Consider the following 23,949-nt stretch of genomic DNA (forward strand, 5'->3'; position numbering starts at 1 on the left):
TGAAGAAATACATTGACTAACCATTAACATCTTTTGGGTTGCTTTTTAAAAGTGCCGTAACTGTGTCCCAACCTGAGATCAATTATATTTCTGGTGATGGGATTTGGGCACTGGTACTATTAAAATACTTCTCAAGTGGTTCTAATGTGTCATAAGGGCTTAGAATCATTGTGCTAAAGCAATTTATATGAGGTATTAGCCTTGGCTAATTAGAGTCTATGCTTCTGGCTTTTTTTGTTTTGCATATTAAGGTTCTATAACTTCCACAATCTCTTTAATGAGCCATGAGGCAGGACGTAACTTCCCTTTATTCTTTTTCTAAAAAGTGTTTGAGCTACATAATTCATAATACTCATTTTCTTCAGAAATGTCTTATCCTTAAATCAGGATGTAAATGATATCAAATGCATTTTGTCTTCCAATTAAAAATTAAACTTCCTGCTCTTCAACACCTCGGAGCCTGTGATTAGCCTTTCATCTATGATAGTTAATTTAGAAAGACTGTCTCCCGAGAACTATTGGTTCTGCAGACTGTGGGATAATTAAGTGAAGCAAAAGCACCTTGATTTCCTTCACCCTTTAACAGCATCTGCTAATCTGCTTATTCCTCATAGTTGGTCATTTTTAGTCTCTTTGTATGTTGGCTTCTGTGCATCCACTGGTGATGCCTTCTCTGGCCAGCATCCTCACCACTCCTCTGACAATGCTGTCTCTCAAACACGCTTTTCTCCTAGGGGAGTGTATGAGTCTGCTAGGGCTGCCATAACAAAGTACCAGACTGGGTGGCTTACAAAACAGAAATATAGGAGACTAGGAGCCCGAAATCAAGGTGTTGGTGGTGGTGTCTTCTTCTGAGCTTCCATCCTTGGCTTGCAGATGGCTGCCTGCTCTGTTTTCACATAGTCTTCCCCGCTACATGGGTGTGTTCTAATCTCCTCTTTTTACAAGGACACCAGTGTTATTGAATTAAGGTACATACTGATGACTTCATTCTAACTTAATCACCCCTTTAAAGACCTTATTTTCAAACATAGTCTTTTTGGGAAGTACTGGGGCTTAGAACTTCAACACGAATATGAGGGAATACAGTTCATCCCATAACCAGGATTTAGAAACAATTTATAATTATATATTTATGGCAAGCATATATATTTGGTATCTCTCTCCTGCACTACAATATAAGCTCCATAAAACAAGGCGTCCTGGCCACTTGTGCACCAGCCACAAGCACAGTTCCCATAACAGGCCCATTTAGAAACCGATTGCCCGCAAAGCTGGCAAAGCTCCTGCGGGCCCCTAAGATGGTACGTTGGACAGGGCATGTTGGCTCACACCTGTGATCCCACCACTTTGGGAGGCCAAGGTGGGCAGATCATCTGAGGTCAGGAGTTCAAGACCAGCCTAGCCAACATGGTAAAACCCTGTCTCTACTTAAAAAAAAAAAAAAATTAGCCAGGCATTGTGGCGGTCTCCTGTAGTTCCAGCCACTTGGGAGTCTGAGGCAGGAGAATCGCTTGAACCTGAGAGGTGGAGGTTACAGTGAGACCACAAAGCTGCACTCTGTAGAAACATTCTGTCAGCCTGCCTGACAGAAGGTGACTGCCTCTAAAAAAAAAAAAAAAAAAAAAAAAAAAAAAAAAAAAAAAAGGCAGGTTCTCACTGAGTTTAGAGTATATTCATGAGTTTTTATTCTTTTTATTAAAGAGAGGGCCTATATAACAGGGGCTTTATAGAGAGGCCTATATAAAGCCATATAACAGGGGCTTTAGATTTCGCAAAACCTATAACTGCCCCAGACCCAGCATAGTTATTTAGTAAATGTTTATTGAGTGGATATGTTGTGGAACAAAGTTGATATGAGCACCAAATTATAAGGAGCCTGTGTTTTAAAACTATATTATTTGGTTAATGCAAACTCAAAATGCATTTCTCTACAGAGATCATGTTAATGATCTTGACATGTGGCAATATCAAGAAAGTGTATTTAAGGTAGAGAAAATATATATAATGTGTATTCTAGAAAGGGCTAATACATTTATGTGTGTGTGTGTATATGTATGTGTATACATACATATATAAATATGTATGCAGATCTGTGTATATATATATATGTGTATGCATATATGTATCCATACATTATATATGCATATATAACATATATACACATATATGTACATGCAAACATACACATCTTCTTATGATTAAATAGAATCAAAGAATAAACAATTTAAAAAATTGGGGGCCAGGCATGGTACCTCACATCTGTACTCTCAGCACTATGGGAAGCCATGGTGGGAAGATCACTTGAAGCCAGGATCTTGAGAGCAGCCTGGGAAACAAAACAAGACCCCATCTCTATTTAATATATATTTATTTTATATATATTTGTTATATATATATATATATAAACTAATCTATTTTTAAATTTTATAAAGGAAAGAAGAGAACAGAATGAAGGGAACAGGGATAAAAAGTAGACTTCATTGAGCATACTTATTTTATAGATTCGACTTTGAAACCATGTAAATATTTTACAGAATTATACATCAGAATTAAAATTAAGATGCAATTCATACAAAATTTTAAAAATGTAAAAAGTGAAAATACCATTTCATCCATTATACTGGTGAGCTATTTGCTTCCAGCTTCTCAGCACTTACTTGTATTTTATGATTTGTTCCTGTGGGAAATCTCTTTCTACACATTTCTTTAGTCCTCCTCCATTTGCTGTCTGCCACTCAAATTGTCACGGCTTAGGGTGGGGATGCTCTTCTATTCTATGTGGGCCCCAGCAGTAAGGAGATACGGAAGACTGCTTCTTTCTGACACTAATAATCTTCCATTGGAGCTCTTCCCTCCAGTGACAGAGCCTGCCTGACAAGCTGGGTCATTTCAAAGCCAAGATTATTAAAGTTTAAGGTCTGTGTCCCAAATCAGTTGACCAAATGATGGAACAAAGTCACATTCAACCTACCCAGACCAAGATCCAAAAGAGGGTAGATCCACCTGTACTCATCCTCTATTTGAAGTTGTATTTCTTAAAGTGTGACCTATGGACCACCTACCTATCTCCTGCCACCTGCATGTAATTTCCAAGCCCACTCCAGATCACAGAATGAGACATTTTGGAGACAACATCCAGAAAGCATTTTAGTAAGCTTTCTATAAACATCAAATTTTAGAAGCTTGGTCTTCATTCACTCTTCCCTTGCAACGAGGTGTCTATAGCATTCCTCTCCCTCCTGTGTGGAGTTGGCTTCTCCGTGTACCACTCTCTCAACTTCTACCTTAAGTCATTTTTTTCATTTGCCTTCTTTGGGGAACTGTATTATTCCAGTCTTTCTCATGGATACAAGCTTGGTCTATTTTCATATTCTTCCTTTTAGATTTCCTTTTTATTATCTTTTTTTTTTGAAGGCACATGGTAAATACTAAAAAAAAATTAGCAATAATTAATATTAGCCATTCTTATTTTGCCAAATAGTTTGTAAGTGTGGAATTGAATTCAAGCTCTGAAATTCCTGATCAGAGTAGAAGTAGGGTAAAGTGAGACAATTTTGCTCTTATACACAATTTTCATGATGCTTCTTTTCTGTACTCGGACATCTCTGCCTCCTACCCACTTTCTCTGTTCCCTCTTCTCTTTTCTTCTTCCCCTGCTTTCTCTCACTCTTGTTTTCCCTTTATCCTGGCCCCCTTCTTTTTCATGCTAAATATTTAGTTATCTAAGTGTTTTAATTGGTCACTGTCAAAATTCAACAGAGCAGAGACAAGTCTGAATTGTTCACTATTGAATCCGGGAATCAAGCCAAATACCCTACACATTAGGAAATGGTTTTCAGAAATTGTATAGCCAGCCAACATTTCCTTTGGGATCACCTCCTTTTCTTCCTGCTGTAGTAGAACTCTCCATTTGATTCCTCCAAGTGTTTGAGGATCAGAACTCTGCTGTGCCAGAAAAAGTGCTTTTGGAGTAGAAGAAACCTTTATGAGTCTGTGCTTTGGGGTCTAACCTTAGGCACATCTCTTTGGTCACCAGGCAGTCCATAACATGGATTGATTTGTTTAGGGATCAGTGAACTTCCTGAAATTGCATGCAGAATGTTTGTGCTTGTATGTATATCTTGAAAGAAGCCATGATTTTCACCAGATTCTCAATAGAATCTCTGACCCAAGCAAATTAAGTACAGCGTGAGGTCCACTGGAATCCCATACACTGTCCATGGGCCCTATACCCAGGATCCTCCTATTTCCCCAGTTTCCTCAGAGATATCTTCATAACTCCAACCACCCCTGCATGAGTTGCTTGTCTTAATGACTTCCTTCCTCTTACTGTTTTTAAAAAAATCTTTTACTACTATATTTGGTCCCAAAACCCTATACTGTTGCCTTGTTTTTTAGTTCATCCCTGTAGTTGAACACTTCTAGTTCTTTCTAGAATGTTCTCATTCTGATTCATTTAAAATTTTTCTGCGATTTTGATTTACAGTACATCCCTGCCTGTATTACTTAGTGGGACAGAGGATAGAATTTCTCCAATATGTTTCACCACGCCAAACATTATATAACCACAAGATATGTCTTATCATAAAATAAACCATTCATCACTGAGTTACAGTGCTCACTGCAATTCAACACCATTCAGAGATATTTGACTTTAGATTGTGTGTTACTTGTGCAGTGGCAGTAAACAAAAATATATTTTGGAGGCATTGACCTTTGCTGTCTCTGCATGGTCATTATCCTTTTACCACAAACTTATCTGCCTTCTCTAAAATGAATTGTATTTGAGATCTCTCCAGTGTCACCTTGCAATGTAAAATGGATTTATTTCAAATGGAATTTAGACCCTAGTGACTTTCAGAAAATCATTACCCTCATTCTGGCTAGCATCCCAGGAATATTGGCATTCCATAATGACACCATGATAAATGACCCTGCTACAGCTGTTCCAAGTACCCCTTTCCATTAGTCTCCTATGTACTTTTCTCTAGAAATGATCATGACCCATACATCTATACACTTTTTCTTGGATTGCTAAAGGATGCGACAGAGTTGCCCATTGAGCAGTACTATTAATTTTTTCACAGTAGAGTTAATATATTGTATAGCTCTGTTCATTTTTATAGATGACTTAAAGAGTACTGTGTAAAGAGTATGTGTAAAGCAGTGTCTCTCAAACTTTAATGTTCATCCAACTGCCCTGAAGGGCTTGTTAAAACACAGATTACAGGGACTCAAGAGTCTTTGATTCACTAAGAATGGAGTGGCATCTGAGACTGTATTTCTAAGATCCCAGATGATGGTGATGTTATTGGGTGGAGAACCTCTCACTTTTGGGAAGCAAGAGACTGAGTAAGACATGGACTGTTACATGTACCACACAGGACAGAGATAGATCAGACCTTAAGAAGCTTGTGGTGTAGCAGGGAAGATAAGATATTTACATAAATCACATACCATTGTGTCCTTAGAGGTGAACAGATAGAAGTAAATGGAAAAGAGGAAAGTTAGGCATAACTTTCAGTCTGTGAGATTAGGAAGCTTTTAGGGAGGACAGGGCAAGTTGCTGGGCCTTGACATATGGGTAGAATTTAGAAATGCAAACTGTAGGATGAAAGGGAAAATATTCAGGAATATAATGGAGATAATATCCTTATCACACCTAAAGACATTAACATTGATTGATTAACATATTGTATTTAAAAGCCGTAGAAGAAATCCTCATTTCTGACATTTATGAGACAATTTAAAAATTGTACCTGGAATAGTCAGATTCATAGAGACAGAAAACAGAATGGTAATTGTCAGAGTGTGAGGGGAGGAAAGACAGATTTGTTATTTGATGGGCAGAGTTTTAATTTTACAGATAAAAAGGGTTCTGGAGATGAATAGTGGTGATGGTTTCATAGTGCTGTGAATACACTCAACATCCCTTTACTATCCACTTAAAAATGGTTAAGATGGTAAATTTTATTTTATGTGTATTTTACCATAATAAAAATAACATGGATATTTTTCTTACTATATTGAATGTTTTCTGAGTGCTTGGGAAATGTAGTCTTATTTTTCCTCTGAAGCTCTGATATTGTTCATCTTTTCAAAAACATTTTTAAAACTTTTATTGGGTTACAATTTATATACTATGAACTTTCTCATTATAAATGTATAATTCCACAATTTTTAGTAAATTTATAGAGTTGCCAGTAATTGACACAAACCAGTTTCAGAACATCTCCAATACCCCAGAAACTTCTTTCATGCACTTTGGCAGTCAGTGCCTGCATCTGCTCCCAACCCCATGCAAAAACTGAACTGCTTTCTGTATCTGGGAATCTGGCTTTTTTATTTTATGTAAATCAAATCATAGTATATATAATCTTTTCCATTTGGCTTCTTTCACTTAGCATAATGTTTTTGAGTAATTTTTCATGAATAAATGCTTCTTAATTTGCTGTAATCTGTTAGTCAATTTCTATGTCACTTAAATAGCTGTTTTTGATAATTTGGTCCAGTTTTATGGTTTCTTTTTGGGGGATAAAATTTGGTGACTTCCTCCCACCACACAGATCCAGACTATATCAGACCTCCAGCATAGTCATAGGAGGTGATTGGATGATGGGGTTGGATTTCTTATAAATGGTTTAGTACCATCCTCTGGGTACTGTCCTTGCAACAGTGAGTGAGCTCTCATGAGATCAGGTCATTTAAAAGTGTGTGGCACCTCCCTCTGACCTCCCTTGCTCCTGCTTTGGCACATGAAGTACCTTCTCCCCATTCACCTTCTGCCATGTTTGGAAGCTTCCTGAAGTCTCCCTAGAAGCAGATGCTGCTCTTCTTTCTGTATAGCTTGCAGAACCATGAGCCAATTAAACCTCTTTTCTTTGTAAATTACCCAGTCTCAAGTATTTCTTTATAGCAATGTGAGAACAGACTGATACAAGGTCCCAGCCTTTCCTTCATTTTTTTTTTTTTTTTTTTTAATTCTAGGAAGGAGATGAAAGAGTCCAGGTATAACCTGGCATTGAAGGTTGACTCCACTTTGAATACTGTAGTTTATAGTAATTGTCAGAAGACTTGCTTTCTTAAATTATCTATTGCAGTGTTTGGCACAGGCCATTCAGAAATCTAGAACATTGAAAGTTTCTGTTCAAGAATCATTTAAATGCAGTAAGCATTTTCAATATTGTAGGCTCTTAACCTGGAATCTGCAGGAGGAAACTTCTCTTTTGAATCCAGTGACTTTTATAATTTCTGTTTTCTCAGTGAATGGATGTTGAAAGTATAAATGTGAATGTCAGCATAAATGTGAATGTGATAAAGATAACTTTATACTTAAAGATGGGGAACTTACAGTCTAAACCACAGCATTACTCATGATCATTTCTAGCTCTGCCCCAAGATGCAAAGTATCCATCCAGCAAGTGTATATGCAATAGAGAACAACGATCTTTTATCCTTATACCACATTATCCTTCACCCACTGGAGAAAGAATTAAGTTTTCAGGGGAGGAGCAATGGAGCTTTCAGTCTGAGCAAGACTATAACCACCATCCAGAAACACCTCCAGCCTGGGTACATGTGGCATTGTTCTGTTCCCCACCCTGCAGAAACCCAACCCTGGGTCACAGACCATGTATCCCAGAGAAGGCAGTGCTCAACTCAGTACATGGCATAAAATAGAAACTCATTAAATCCTGATTGGTTTGAAATGAAAGGTACATAAATATGGTGGTGGTGGTGATGATGATAGAGTTGTGTGAGTAACAATAGGTCGGGGCGTCTGTTTTCCCCTTTTTAATGCTGAGAAGGCTGGAGGCCCCATTCTGTGCACTGAGTAGAAAGAAGAGGGTGGTCTCCAGTTATCCTTGGGGGATTAGAGAGAAATTAGTCAGTCTTTCAGAAATGAAAATTTTGACAAATGACAAAGAAACTTCTCCCTCACATCCTGGTTGGGGAGGAGTATTCTGAAAGAATGAAAAGCAATGGGCACTCTGAGGCTGCCCTAAAAACTGCACATTGGTAGGGCAATCACTGCCCTTAGCTGAAGACCCAAAGAGAGAATCTTCACTCAATAGTCTGACAAAGACCAGTGTAAAAACTCAGTGAGGAATTCATCAACATGATACCAAGTCAGCTCCCTTCCATGAATCTTCTTAAGTACTGTCTTCACTAATTTGGTACTGTGAAAACCCTACAAATGAGTACCAGCACTCAATCAGCTGAAGTTCTGAGGTGCTCAACTCATAAAATTTTGCTTTAAGGTAAATACTATCAGATATATAAAATCAGAAGTTCTTAGGAAAATATCTGGGAATGAAAGGAAATTTATCACAGCAAACGGTATGTCTAACTGTATTAATAGCAGTCTCTAGGCTGCAAGCTGACTTTTGGATATATTGTGAAGTGTTTAATATTCATAATAACTTGTCCTGATTTCATAGGTCTTAATTTAGTTCTTGGAGAAAAAATGGCTAGTATCTGGTCCCCTGAGACTGTTTTTTTTTTACATATTTATTTCTTGTTGGTGTTTGTATTACTGATGAAAATGAAAAGAAACTAGTATAGTGAAAACATTTTGGTGTATAACAGAGGCTTTAATTTCACAAACATCTCATAGTCTAACATGAAAATAACTTTGACTTCGACTTCATTATTTTAGCCAACTTTATTTTCCATTCTTCAGAGAGCATATTCTTTTTTTTTTTGAGATGGAGCCCTGCTCTGCTGCCCAGAGTGGAGTGCAGTGGTGAGAGCTCAGCTCACTGCAACCTCTGACTCCTGGATTCAAGCAATTCTCCTTCCTCAGCCTCCCAACTAGATGGGATTACAGGTGCCCACCACTACGCCTGGCAATTTTTTTTGTTGTTGTACCTTTAATAGAGACGGCGTTTCAACACGTTGGCCAGCTGGTCTCGTACTCCTGACCTCGTGCTCCGCTGCCTCGACCTCCGAAAGTGCTGGGATTACAGGCATGAGCCACCACGCCCCGCCCAGAGAGCACATTCTTTAGTTTTTTTCCCCCAGTTTTCTTTCTTCCTCAGCATTACCAAGAAGGATTCAAATGCCAAATCTATGTCACCTTTCAGAGTTCCTGGACAACGCAGATTTTCTGCAGCTTGACTACTCTGGCAAATCCTCGTTGAATACTTTATGCCTCACTCCTGAACTCAGAGAACATAGCAGGTGATTTTGATAGTGTTCTAGTTTCTTCCACTTCTGCAAGATAGTAACAGTGTTCTATTAGGCCTCAAAAACATTGTTAGAGAACCTGGGGCAGCAGAAAAGAAGGAATATTTTTGTAAGAAGGAAAAACCTATTCTGAGGATTATTTGAATGTTTCTCCCCACTCATAATTGAAGTCAACTTTACAAGGTGAATACAAAGAAGAGGATCTATTTCTTGCGAAAGATACGCTTATATCTTTCGCAAGAAATATGTATTTGTTCCAGAAACCTTTATTTGAAGCCGACGAATGACTTGTCGTGGGCGAGCTCTTCGGTGCTATTAATGCTTTCGGGGTCACAGCGGAGACTCCTGCTGTTGCTCAGAAAAGAACTACGAATCCCAGAATGCCATGTTCCCCATTTTTCCCGCGAGAATCCAAGGGTAAGCTTAACCAATCGTGTCATGGAGAGTCTGTGCTCTCGGCCAATCAGAAGGCGAGCGTGCGCCTGCAGGCGGGTGGCGGGAAGTGCATTGGGTTTGAAATCCGAAAGTCGGTGGGGCTGCGGGAGTTGTCTGAAGCCCGGCTGTTGGCTACCGTGGGCGCGGATTTGCTGTGGGGAAGGCGACTGGACTCAGGCCTGCCTGCGAAGGTGAGGGAGGTGGGCGCCGAGCTGGGCTCTTCGGACTGTCTGTCGCGATAGGGGAAAGTGAGTTTGGGGGCGGAATGTGTGTATTTGGGGCGGCGTTTGTGAAATGGGCATCTTGTTGCAGTTTGGGCCTCACCAGCCTGGTGGATTGGGCGGCTGCGAACCCAAAAGGTTCAGGGTTTCACTGCAGGGGATCTCTTTGGTCCTCCTGGGAAGGTTTTAGCGTCACAGCGTATTGGTGGGTCCAGGATTCTCCCAGGAACTCCTTTTACAGAGGATACTGAGGCCCGAGGTGACTTGTATACACTCTGGACGGAACCCACCGAACTCTCACTTTATTCTCTATCCTACTGTTAACTTTTACTGTTCTGAGGTGGGGGAGAGAGACAGGGTAGATGTGTGGGATCTTATTCTATGGGAGGGGCCCGCCACCTGGCCATCCTGTTGATCTCCGATTAGAAAAGGTCAGAGTTAGAAAAGGGGTTTTAGAAATCAACAGTTTTGCTTGTGAGAAAATGGACCCAGAGTCATAGAACGTGTGAACATCCTGTGCATTTACACTTACCTACTAATAATCCGCTAGGAGGTAAAGGTGTCCTTGATTACTGCTGCACGTTAACCACAGTTAAGCCCAGGTGGCTTGCCTCTACCCTTGATGACTTAGAATTAAAGATAAGTTGCTGTTTTCTAGCAAATGGCAAATTGCCAAAATACTGTATACCTGATTGGAACATGTGGCTGATCTGATTTCAATAACTCTTAAAAAATGCAATGTGTATTCTTTTGTAGCATTGTCTTACATGATGGTAGAGGACGAACTGGCACTATTCGATAAAAGCCTAAATGAATTTTGGAATAAATTCAAAAGCACTGACACCTCCTTTCAGATGGCAGGACTAAGAGATACCTACAAGGACTCCCTCAAAGCATTTGCAGGTAACTAATGTTAACTTGTAATGTGCTGTTTTTGCTGTTCTATTTTATTTTTTAGTGTTATTTCAGCTGAATTCAAAGTTCACTCCAATTTCTCTTTCAGAAAAGCTGTCTGTGAAATTAAAGGAAGAAGATAGAATGGTTGAGATGTTTCTGGAATATCAAAATCGTATGTGAAAAAGTGTAAATTATGGGGTTTTTTTAAGATAAAATGTCTTTATCGTGAAATTATACAAGTAAGACAATGTATTTTGTGTGCACAAGTGTGAATATACTGTTTATATATTGTTTATGCAGTGGCTCATGCTAGTAATCTCAACACTTTGGGAGGCCGAGGTGGGTGGATCCCTTGAGCCCAGGAGTTCAAGACCAACCCGAGCAATGTGGTGAAACCCCGTCTCTACAAAAAATACACATACACACACACACACACACACACAAATACACATTAACATATATACATATGCTTGTATATAGGAATAAACATTGACATACCATTCAGCGTAAGGTAGAACATCCCATGTTTCACCTTCTTCTCCCACCTTCCACAACTAACCTGTCAATATATTGTTTAGTATTGCGGGTTTTTATTTTGTTTTTTGAGAAAGGGTCTCACTTTGTCAGCCAGGCTGGAGTGCACTGGCATGATCTAGGCTCGTTGCAGCCTCAACCTCCTGGGCCCAAGTGATACTCCCACCTTAGCCCCTAAGTAGCTGGGACCACAGGTGCATGCCACTATGCCTGGTTAGTTTGTATTTTTTTGTAGAGATAAGGTTTCACCATGTTGTGCAGGCTGGTCTTGAACTCCTGGGCTTAAGAGGTTTGCCTACCTTGGCCTCCCAGAGTGCTGGGATTTCAGGTGTGAGCCACCGTGCCTGGCTTCTAGTATTGTGTTTTTGAATATTATATAAATGGCATTCTCTTGTATGTCTTCTGTCCATTTTTTCACTCAGCACTGTACTTGTGAGATTTGTCAGTGCCAAGGTTTAAATGCCAGTATTTTTTAAAAGATGAGTTTGTTTTTGTGTTGGAAATCACAGCCTGGGGAATGAAAAGCTGGAGTGCTCTCAGCTCTGTTAGTACTCTGAAAGTGTTTCTCTCCATATTTTTACTTCTATTCTTGCCATCTTATTTCTACCTCTCTTCCGGTTGTCCAGAGTGGATCAACAGCTTTTACCAAGACCTGGCAGCTTTTACTGAATTCTTACCCACAGAACGCAAACTTGTGTCCACAGTTCAGATTCTACTAGAGATACCCAGTTTAAAGGCACCATGTTTTAAACAATGTTAGACTGGAATGTCCTTACATGGGGCATATGTTCTTTCATTAGCAAAGTGGGTGGCTTTGACTTACCCACTTTACTCTTTGTGTGGCCCGTGAAAGCATCTGACTTTATTACCCCAGTAGGTTATTTGCTAGACCTTTACCCATGTTTACTTTGTAATCTGCCCTGAAGCTTCCATGCCCGTTCACTGCTTCTCTCATTCCCTCTGTAACCATAAGCAAAAAGGAAAACCACTTTTGTTTGCATGTGTGTGTGAAAGAGTGATGCTGAGTTTGGGTTCTTTAAAACCTCTGTAGGATCCCTAGGCATTAGAAAATTAAAAGTTTGGAACTGTCAATTTTACTACTGTGAGTCTCAAAGTGTGCTCTTAAAGATTATCTATAGTGTGAAGATATGCTCTATATAGTCTAAAATCTAAAAATCTAAAAGCATTATCAATATTTTTCTTTAAAAATCAGTTTGTACTTGAACAGAAATATAATTTACCCAATTTTAATTAATTCAGTGAACATATGACTGCTATTGCCCAGCACTAAGGAGACAACAATGCATGAAGTATAATTTACTCACAATATTATGGAGGATATAGACGGGGAATCCACAATTAAAATATATCGTGCCAGGTGCAATGGCTCAAGCCAAAGTAATCCCAGCACTTTGGGAGGCCAAGGCAGGAGGATTACTTGAGCCCAGGAGTTCAAGACCAGCCTGGGCAATATAGTGAGACCCTGTCTCTATAAAAATTAAGGAAAAATTAGCCAGGTGTGATGGTGCACACCTGTAGTCCCAACTACTCAGGAGACTGAGGAAAGAGGATAGCTTGAGCCCAGGAGGTCGAGGCTACAGTGAGCTATGATCATGCCATTATACTTCAGCCTGGATGACAGAGGGAGATTCTGTCTCAAAAAAAAAAAAAAAAAAAAAAAATTGTAATTTAATAGCTAACCATTACCTTGTATATCATGTGCCAGGCCCTGTTCTAAGCTCTTTGCATATATTGACTCATGAACTCTCACAACAACCCTAAGAGGTATAGATACTGCTTTTATTCTTACATGTTAGATTTTTATAATGAAACAAGCACAGGTTAAGCTACTTGCTCGAGGTCGGATAGCTGATAACAGAAAATGTTTTGAACTTTTAGTTTGATTATATCACACTACTTTGGAGAATACCACATAAAGGAGGATTAGGGATGTTCAACAGAGTCAGCATTACATTCTAGGAAGAGGGAACAGCACATGGAATGGGGCAGGAACACGAGTGCTTGATAAGTTCTGGGATGGCTAGAGTACACTGTAGATGGGGAGTGGCGGAGAAGTGGCCGGAAGGAGAACTGGCCAGATTGATGGACATTCTATGTTGTGCAAAGGGGGTTAGACTTTGTTTTTCAGGAGATAAAGAGTTGCTATAGAATTTCCACCTGGAAAATGATACTGGATTTATGTTTCAGAAGAAGCTCTCTAGTAGTCATACACAATAAACAGGAGGGGAATGAGATTGTTGCCTGTAAAGAGACAGTTAAAGGAAAAATCTAGTGTAATAGTACAGGCACATAATGAGGGTGGCTTGGACCAGTGACAGGTCTGAGGGGTTAGACTCATGACTGTTGGCCTGAAGGTGAGAGGGTGTTGTGGTCTAGGTTGATTCCTTCTTACGTGGATTATGAATCAGTGGTGATGCATTTACTAAGTAAGGGATTGAAAGAGTGGTGGAGCATGTTTTTATGGGTGGGAAGGAAACATACATGGGTTCAATTTTAAATGTGTTGGTTGAATATGTTGAGTTTATTATGCAGCGAGTCCTCAGGTTGTGATGTCTGGTAGGCAATGTATATATTCATCTGGAGGCCAGCCAGGAAAGTGCTCTTTGCTGAAGATAGGGATTTGTGAGTCTACAGTGTATTTTGGGGTTGAAGCTGTGGAAGAATATGTAGAGTTTAAGAAGATAGCCTTGGACAGTAATAATATTTATTTACTCATTACTGTGTGACAGGTAATGTGCTAAATGCCTTACATTGACCATCTCCTTCAGTCCTTATGACAGTTCTCCAGAGTTGCTATTATTATTATTATTCCTACTTTACTGATATTACAGTCCCAGAGAGATTGTGATTTGCCCCGCATCATCAGATTAACTTCAGAAGCCTCACTCATCTTCAAAGCATTACCTTTCCTCTTTAATTTGAGAGAGGGGTAAATGGAAAGGACCAGGGAAGATAGAATTAGTAATTGGAGAACAGAGGACGTAAGCGGGAAGGTCACCAAAACGGAAAGAGGAAATAAACAAGAAAGGGTGTTGTCAACATTGGAAGTCACAGGTAGATCCAGTAAGGTAAACACTGAGATAGATATTATTTTGGGAATAAGAAATGTGGAGGGAATTCATTCACTCATCAAATATTTGTTGAGCTACTGCTCTGTACCAGGTAATCTTCTAGGAAGGTACTGCAGAGATCAAAATAGCCTAAAATTTTGGAGCCATCAATGCTAATTATCACAAGAGGGAAAATCATCTGTTGAAATTGAGAGGTATTTACTATGGGCAGGCTTTTAAATTATTATAAATCCTGAAGTCTGTCTAAGACAGAGATGATCCCTGTTTTACAGATGAGGAAATTGAAGCTCACTGAGGTTAAGAAACTTGCCTAAGGTCTGGGAGTAGATAGAGGATCTAGGATTAGAACCAAAGCATCTGTGTTCTTTCCATTGTACCATACTGACCTGCACTGGAGGGAAAACACAAGTAGGAGTACAAGTTTGAAATGTCCGTCCTGGGAATAAGATAGCCAACTGTGTACACATGCAATACTAATCACACAGCATCAAGGGCCTTTATATTTCTATTGGCCACAAATTCACACAGCTCTTCAAATGTTGTAATAAAAACACTCTTATATTTGGCATTTATGTGTCACTAGTTTAAAAGTTTTCGTATTATTATTACTGGATACTCTAACCCCAGTGAATGGAGTAGCAACTGTTATCCCCATTTTACAAATAAGGAAAAGAGATTCAGAAGTTGTGATTTTGACCAAGATCGTTGGATAACAACTGATGTGCTGGATTAGAGTTGAGACCTTTGACTTCAATCTGGATTTCTTGTGTAACACAATTCTACTTAATACTTTTCTTTAAATGGTAGCATTTTCTTTCTAGTAAGATGTTTATTTTTAAATAATACTTGACCTAATATGTGATCATGTTCATATTCTTAGAACATACAAAAAAAAACCAAAAAATATCACCTGTAATATTGAGAACCACGTTTAACCAAATGACTTTCTAGCTTTTATTTTTCATGAGCTGTGTAGATTTTTAACATAATTATGTTCATGGTATCTATATAACTATTTTTTTTTTAACTTTTAGAGTATTTTCCCACACAGCAAAATTTTTTTGAAAATACATTCTATCTTACTGACCTACCATATTTTAAAAATCATTTACTTGTTAGCAATTGAGGATGTTTTCAGTTTTTCATTATAAATACTGAAAAAGAATTTTTATATATAAATATTTGCACATATCCTATTTCCCTATGGTAACTTTGTAAAAATGAAATTGCTGGGTCAAAGGAGGTGAATATTCTTAAGGCTCTTTTATTTTACAATGTCGCAAATATTTTCCAGAAGGACCCTAGCATTTTGCATTCCTCTCAAGATTTGTTGTTATTTTTGTAAACGTTGTAATAAATGAAAATTGAAATTTTATTGCTTTACTTGCATTTCTGAGATTTATCTGAGGTTATCTTTCATATTTATTAATCATCTGCATTCTGTGTTTCATCTTTTTATCTCTCTTACGTTTTTTTCCTTACAAATTTGTATTTGTGTCTTCCTCTTGAGATTAAAACGGTAACTCATTGTTGGAGGAGGATAGTTTAATATTCAAGACCCGAGTTTAAATGCAGTCTTATTAATTTCATCCTAGCAAATACAGCTTTGGGCAAGTTACTGAATTGCTGAGTCTTTTTCGTCTTTTTTAAAAAAAGTAGTAAAAGACTAAAGAATTTGTTTTGGATTTCAGCACTGTTTAGAAAATAATGTACCTCTTGAACATTGATTTGGCATTTCATTTATCATATTAACTTCCAAAATATGCCAACATTTGTTTGGCATGTCTCTTATAATATTTAGAAGCATAAAATATCTCTTCATATATCCAGATCAAATATGTGTCTCAGACAAGCTTTGTAGTTTGTTTTGTTTTGTTTTGTTTTTTAACAGAGCCTACATATTTCTTGATCTAGGTTGATTCTGAATTTTCTGTTTGTTGCCTCTGTAAACAAGATTTCCCTGTTGCCCGAGGAATGCTTGTCGTGAGAGATGTTGTTCAAGCACTGAGAATTCTTGCTCACTTCAATTTGGGGAACAGATTATAGTGTATTTCTCTTTTGAAGATTTATGGTATTTAAAGTCTTCATAAATTTGGTGGTGGACTAACTCTTGTTTAACTTAGAGAAAAAAATTACTCATTCTTGGAGCATATATTTACTTATAATTCTGATACTGGAATTAAATGACAGTATAGACAGTGCAGTTTATTTGATACAATTCTGGACTACTGATATTATTAATTGGCATTTGATTTTAAAGTGTTTCGATTTCATAAGTATTAGTAAAACTAAATCTTTAATTCAAAAATTTATAAGCATATTGTAAAGCACCACATGAGCTCTACTGGCATTAATTATTTGACCTCAGTAATCTCTGCCCTAGAGTTCTTAGGCTTTTTGTGCCTGCCTTCCTTATTTAGCCCTTTGATTGGCACTTTGGGGACAATGTCTCTGGGCAGTGGGCCCCACAAGTCGCAGAAGTTGTATCTTTCTTCCAACAAACAGAGAAAGAAATGGCCCTGCCATTGTTACTCCTTTCCCAGCAGAGAGGTCTGGCCAGGTTTATGCACAGGCATTGTTGTTTTTATTTTGAGCATATGCATGAGAAAGGGGTGGGTAGTTGCAGAAGCTGAGTGTTTAAGAGGGCTAGGGCAAGAAGAACTTGTACAGACAGTGACAGGGACATGGGGAAGGCAGGGAGGGTAGAGGGATTAAAGCCAAAAAGGAGTAATGAGTGCTGGCCAATATGTGAGACAGATGTAAAAAGCCAGTATTTTGATACATGGATACCTTGTTTTATTGCACTTCACTTTGTTGCACTTTACAGATATTGCAATTTTTACAAATTAAAGGTTAATGGCAACCATGTGTCAAGCAAGTCTATGGGCACCATTTTTCCATCAGCATGTGCTGACTTCATGTCTGCCACATGTTGGTAATACAAGATTTCAAACTTGTCATTATTATATTTCATGTGGTGCTCTATGATCAGTGATCTTTGACATTATTATTGTAATTGTTTTAAGTGCCATGAATGACACCCATATAAGATGACGAACTTAATGGATAAATGTTGAGTGACTTCTGACTGCTCTGCTGACCAGCCAGTTCTTTCTTCCTCTCCTTGGGCCTCCCTAGTCTCTGAGACACAGCAGTATGGAAATTAGGGCAATTAATAACCCTATAGTGACCTCTAAGTGTTCAGCTGAAAGGAATCATAGGTCTCACATTCAATCAAAAGCTGGAAATGAGTAAGCTTAGTGGGAAAGTGCGTCAAAAGCTGAGACAGGATAAAAGCTTGGCCTCTTGCACCAATTAGCAAAAGTGCTAATTCATTGAACTCACAAAGGATAAGAAAGAGAAACAGCCTTATTGTTGATGTAGAGAAAGTTTTAGTGGCCTGAATAGAAGAACAAACGAACTGCAACCTTCCCTTAAGCAAAAACCTAATCCAGGGTAAGACCCTAGCCCTCTTCAATTCTATGAAGACTTGAGAAAGATGAGGAAGTTTCGGAAGCAAAGTTTGAAGCTAGCAGAAGTTGGTATATGAGGTTTAAGGAAAGCAGCAGCCTCCATAACATAAAAGTGGAAGATGAAGCAGCAGTGCTAATGTAGAAGCTACAGCAAGTTATCTCGCTAATATCATTGATGAAGGTGGCTACACTAGAGAACAGATTTTTGAGGTAGATGAAACAGTTTTCTATTTTGGAAGAAGATGCCATCTAAGACTTTCATAGCTAGAGAGAAGTCACTAAAACCATGCAATCTCATGATAAAAGTTGAATGTGTAAGAATTTGCTTCTTATGGATGAGCAAAGAATGTGGTTTTATGGGATAGAATCCACTCCTGGTGAAGATGCTGTGAAGATTGTTTAACTGACAACAAAGGATTTAGAATATTACATAAACTTAGTTGATAAATTAGCAGCAGGGTTTGAGAAGACTGACTCCAATTTTGAAAGAAGTTCTACCAGGGGTAAATGCTGTCAAGCACTATTGTATGCTGCAGAGAAATCATTCATGAAAGAGCTGATTGATGCAGCAAATGTTATTGTTGTCTTATTATAGCCACAGCCACCCCAACCTTCAGCAACTACCACCCTAATCAGTCAGCAGCCATCAACATCAAGGAAAGACCCTCCCTCTGCAAAAGTTCAGAACACACTGAACGCTTAGATGATTATTAGCATTTTTAGCAAAAATTTTTAATTAGGTATACTGGGTTTTTTAGCCATAATGCTATTGCATACTTAATAGACTACAACATAGCATAAATATAACTTTTCTATATACTGGAAAACCAAAACATTTGTGACTTGCTTTATTTGCAATAATTGCTTTGTTTCAGTGATCTGGAATAGAACTTGCAATATCTCCAAGGTATGCCAGTACTTAAAAATAACACAGTACTTAAAAATAGCACAGAATGGCAAAAACTAATAAATAAAAACAAACAGCAAAAACTAATATTGCCATTATTAATATTAGTATGAATATCTGTTCTCACCTATATATTAATCACTGGTATTATGTACAAAAACTATTGATTTTTTTGGTGTGTAGTACCACAAATTCTGCTAGATTTTCAGTAGATTTTTCTGAGTATTCTAGATAGTTGTCTATTGTCTATATATAATGAAAATAGTTCTTTTTTTCTTACAGTTTTACCAGTTAAATATCTTGTGTTGGCCAGAAACTTCTAGGGAAAATATTAAATAACAGTGCTAGCCAGCATCTATTTTATTCCTTTTGGAAATGCCAAATATTTATTATGGGATTTGAAAGGTTTTTGATTTGCTTCTGCATTGTTAAAGAAATGTCCTTCCATTTGTAGTTTAAGAATCAGTATCAGGAGTAGATGCTGAATTTGTATGAAATGTTTCTTCAATTCCTATTCATGTGATGGATTTTCCTGATATACCTTCACTATATAAAATCCTTAGAATAAACTATATTTGTTCTTAGTAGATTATTTTTCATGTAAGTTAGTATTTTATTGAGCATCTTTGTGCCTAATGTTTTTAAGTGAGATTAGTTTATATGGTTGTGGGTAGAGGGCCAGTGCTATCTTTAATTTTTTTGTTTTAGTTTTAGAATTATGCTTACATTATAAGCTTTGCCTTCCCACCTGTCTTCCTTCACTTATTTCTGTCTTTTGGTATGTTCCAGAATAATTTATATAGCATTAGAATGAGCCTTCTTCCTCAAAGCACTATGTAAAGCCTTCTTCTAGAGTTTGGTTGTTGGCCAGGCATGGTGGCTTGCACTGGTAATCCCAACACTTTGAGAGGCTGAGGTAGGAGGATTGCTTGAGCCTAAGAGTTTGAGACTAGCCTGGGCAACATAGTGAGACAAAAAATTAAAAAATTAGCCCGGCATGGTGTGATGTGTGCCTGTAGTCCCAGGTACTTGGAAGGCTAAAGTAGGAGGCTGCAGTGAGCAGTGGTTATGCCACTGCATTCCAGCCTGGGCAACAGCGAGACCCTGTTTCAGCAAAATATAAAAATAAAATAAAAAATAGAGTTTGGTTATCTTTCTTGGTAGTTTTTATATTTCTGTACTTATTTGGAGTGGGGAGCTGCAAGGATCATGATCTTTTGATTTTCTGTTTTTTGGTTTAATTTGGTATTCTCATTTTAAGAAGCATTTATATCTCATTTTTTCAAAGAATAGGATTTTTTTTCTTTTTTGTCTTTTATAATTTTTAAATCATTAGAAAATGCTTATCAATCAAAACATTTTAATCTTTATGAAAGTCAGTAAACTTTGGTTTTTTCTTAGATACATGTCAGAGAGCAAAGCATTTTAACCTTGTGCTTCTTACAGAGATCAGCAGGCAAAATAAGCTCATTCAAGAAAAAAAGGATAACTTGTTAAAATTGATTGCTGAAGTAAAAGACAAAAAGCAAGAATTGGAAGTACTGACTGCAAATATCCAGGATCTTAAGGAAGAATATTCTAGGAAGAAGGAAAGTAAGTTTCCCGTTGTAAACATACTGATCTAAAATTTAAAATGGCAACAGTTCACCATTATTAAGTACATCTTGCCTGTTCCAGTTCATTGCTAAAAATGGATTACAGTACCTCAGGGCATAACTAGCCACTTATCTCTGCATGATGTCGTTAAAGTAAGCTAGCTGGGTTTTATTTTCTTTTGTCTTACTTGAAAGCCCTTTTCTTGTGATTTTTAATATAATCAGAGTAATAATGAAATTGATATGAGGGTTTAATTAAGCAGAGTGAGAAATGGTATCCCTAAATAAAATTTGCTTTGGACAAGCCATTGTGTACTTTTGGCAACGAGTATTTATTGACCATACATTCTCTGCCAAGTAATATTAAGCGCTCTTTTTATGCTGCAAAATCTCTTTGTATAAAGAACTTTCATATTCAAATGAATGCGTCTTTTAGAAAGGAACCTGTTTTCTCACAAACTAGGTAATATATTCTTCAAATCTCCTGAAAATAGCAAAGTTTAATGCTTTTTCTTGTGGAGTTCTTACCCAAGTCTGAACTGTGAAATTATTTTTCTCATTACTTAGGGACTATTGTGCTACTTTAAACTATACTTAGGGACTGTTGTGCTAACTTTAAAAAAAGAAAAGAAAAAAACTAAACTACTATGAAATAAGGCTGACTTCTCATAAGAGATAGTTATGCTTAAAAGGAATAGAACATTTCCCCATGAAGCAATTGGTTATCTAGAAAAAACACAATAGTATAAATGAAGACTGTCTATTTCTATGCTAGCCATACAAATCCCTGGCCTATTTATTCATGCTACTGCATAATAAAGTAAAACAAAGCGTATTCTTCTATCTGTATACATTTTCTTGAGCAGTTTTTCCTTCCAACTTAAATGAACAGAAGCTTCTTTTTGCTCATTGGTAGATATAGAAACAGTAAGTGGAAGCAGATTCAGAGGCTAGGCATCATTTTATGGTTGATTTTAAGTTTAAAAAATTAACTCAGTGAGCATTAATGTACTATTATTTAAAACATTTGCATTTGTATGTTTTTCAATCACAGCTATTTCTACTGCTAATAAAGCGAATGCAGAGAGGTTGAAAAGGCTGCAGAAATCTGCAGACTTGTATAAAGATCGACTTGGACTAGAAATTCGAAAAATTTATGGTAAGTTTGTTAATATAAATAAAGCATAGTAGATTAGAAAAGTATGTCTTTTCTTAAGTAGAGGAGAATTTTAAGAATATTTTCAACTGAAATGACCACATTAACTTTTTAGAAAATAGGAAAAATTACAATTTTTAAATTTTTCTAACATAGTTACTGATACTCTAATTATTTATCATTCAATATTTTAATAAATGTATTTTTGGCATGATTGTCAACATGCAAATAATTTTTGTTATTTCTATCAGCATTGTATTAGCATTTCCTCAGTTACTTTAAGCCTTCATAATGGTAATTTCTAAAGAGTGGTATAATAATTCATTATTAATGTAGCATAATTTATTCAACTGTTTATCTATTGTTGAACACATATTTTGCTTCTAACAACATTTGGATTCTGCCAGTTTTTTCAGCTTTAAACATACAGTCATCCCTGTTATTCATGGTTTCCGTTACCCACCTTCAACCGTGGTCTGATGATATTACTATACTCATCCAAGTATAGTACAATAAGATATTTTGAGAGGGAGAGAAGTCACATTCATATAGCTTTTATGACAGTATATTATTGTAATTGTTTTATTATCAGTTGTTGTTGTTAATCTCTTTCTGTGCCTAATTTACAACTTAAACTTTATCATAGGTATGTACGTGTAGGAAAAAACATAGTATGGATGGTCCCTGACTTACGATAGTTCAACTTAAAATTTTTTGGCTTTATAATCAGTTTATCGGGGTGTTAAATGAATTTTTGCTTTACAGTGTTTTTGACTTATGATGTGTTTATTGGCACATAGTGCCATTGTAAGTTAAGGAGCATCTGTTTACATAGGGTTTGGTACTATCTGTGGTTTCAGGCATCTGTTGGGGGTCTTGGGACATATTTCTCCCTAGTACATAAGGGGGGACTATTATAAACCAGTGAGGATAAATATGGTTTCCATCTAATTTGTTTCGTAGAGAATAATTGCTAGGTCATAAAAAGCATGAATATTTTACGCCTGTTGCGTGTATATCACATGTACATCTCTAATATATAGCAATGTCTGTTGTGTCTGGGCTTCCCAAGATCATTCTCAGGTTTGGCGATTCACTAGAAGGACTTAGCATATAGTCACATTCATAGCTAAGATTTACTGCAGCAAAAGGATACAAAACAGGATCAGGAAAGGAACAAAAGCACGTGGGGCTAAGTCTAGAGGAAACCTGGCACAAGCTTTCAAGAGTCCTAACCCAGTATAAGTTAAACAGGATGTGTTTAATTCCTCAGCATCAAATTGTGACAACACACGTGAAGTGTTGTCTCTCCGGAAGCTTATTAGAGGCTCTGGAAGCTTGTGCTTGGTTCTCCTTGGACTTTAACTCCACGTATCTTTTCCCTTTGCTGATTTTGTTGTATCCTTTGTAATAAATCATAGCCCTGAGTATGGCCATATGCTGCTGAGTGAATCCTATGAGTTCTCCTAGTGAATCATCAAAAAGACCACAGCTGCCAACGGTTCACCAGGCAAGCAGGGCTTTCTAAGTTTCCAAGGATAGCAGTCTCAGCCCTGGCATATTAACTTTTATGCACACCTATCCACAATGTATGAGAGAACCCATTTCATTGTATTGTTGCCAAATTTGTATTTTTTAAGGTTCTTTTTTTTTATGTTTGTGGCAGTTGACTAGGCAAGAAAAGAACTTTTTTTAAAATTTCATTTCTTTGATTATTAATAAAAATGGTTTTTTCCATTTGCTTACTAATTATATTTCTTTCTTGGCCTGTTTGAGTTGTTTTTCTATACATCTATTAGTCCTATCAATTAGAATGAGTTTTTAATAAAAAAAATTAACCTTCTGATTAAAGGAGAATATAAAGTTCAACTCTGAATTTTTGATCCATTGAACTCTAAGTTTATACTTACTGTTATCCTGGGGTGCTTTTTAATTTAGTTTTGTTTTTAAACAGCCAGTTTTAAGCCTTTAAAATTATTCTTAGATTTAAAATATATTTTGTCTTGCTTTCAAAGTCAGAAATAACATTTTAAGAAAGAGAAAACCCAAGTTAAAACTATTCTTGCCTAAAATTTATATTTTATGAAATCTGTTTTCCTTGACATGCATTTCCCTCATTCTTCCTCATTACTGTTAACAGTTTTAAAACCTAATGTACTAACATTATATTTCATTCCATAGTGGATTGCAAGACAGTTTTTTTTTAAGTTTCTGAAGATTTGTTTTAATGTTAAAAGTTTTTAATGAGATTTTCTAATTATGCTATAGAAAAAACTAAAATGCATGTAAACTTTTGTGTATTTTGTCACTACCATTTTGAATTTCTATGAGGTCTTTGGGGGCATTTGCAGGTCTTTTGGAAAATAAGTTTTAAGTACAGGTAGCTGTAGAAACATGTCAAATTAAATTTGTTTTGATAATATATTTTTCGTCATAAACTATAACCT

At 37.0% G+C, this 23,949-nt stretch overlaps 1 protein-coding gene across 3 annotated transcripts in view; it reads left to right on the forward strand.

The window, feature by feature from the left end:
* Positions 1–9,519: 9,519 nt before the first annotated feature.
* Positions 9,520–23,949, forward strand: part of SPC25 (SPC25 component of NDC80 kinetochore complex) — a 51,823-nt gene continuing 37,393 nt past the window's right edge. The window contains exons 1-5 of one of the 3 annotated variants that reach the window (XM_074399543.1): positions 9,520–9,875; positions 10,605–10,751; positions 10,852–10,917; positions 20,198–20,344; positions 21,401–21,505. In XM_074399543.1, coding sequence (XP_074255644.1) covers positions 10,616–10,751; positions 10,852–10,917; positions 20,198–20,344; positions 21,401–21,505 — 454 coding nt within the window. In that variant the 5' untranslated portion in view covers positions 9,520–9,875; positions 10,605–10,615. The remainder of the gene's footprint in view (positions 9,876–10,604; positions 10,752–10,851; positions 10,918–20,197; positions 20,345–21,400; positions 21,506–23,949) is intronic. The other 2 variants (XM_074399542.1, XM_003921903.3) reach the window with 2 other exon arrangements.

The sequence above is a fragment of the Saimiri boliviensis genome, chromosome 5 (genome assembly GCF_048565385.1).
Source record: "Saimiri boliviensis isolate mSaiBol1 chromosome 5, mSaiBol1.pri, whole genome shotgun sequence".
In the NCBI taxonomy this organism is placed as follows: Eukaryota; Metazoa; Chordata; class Mammalia; order Primates; family Cebidae; genus Saimiri; species Saimiri boliviensis.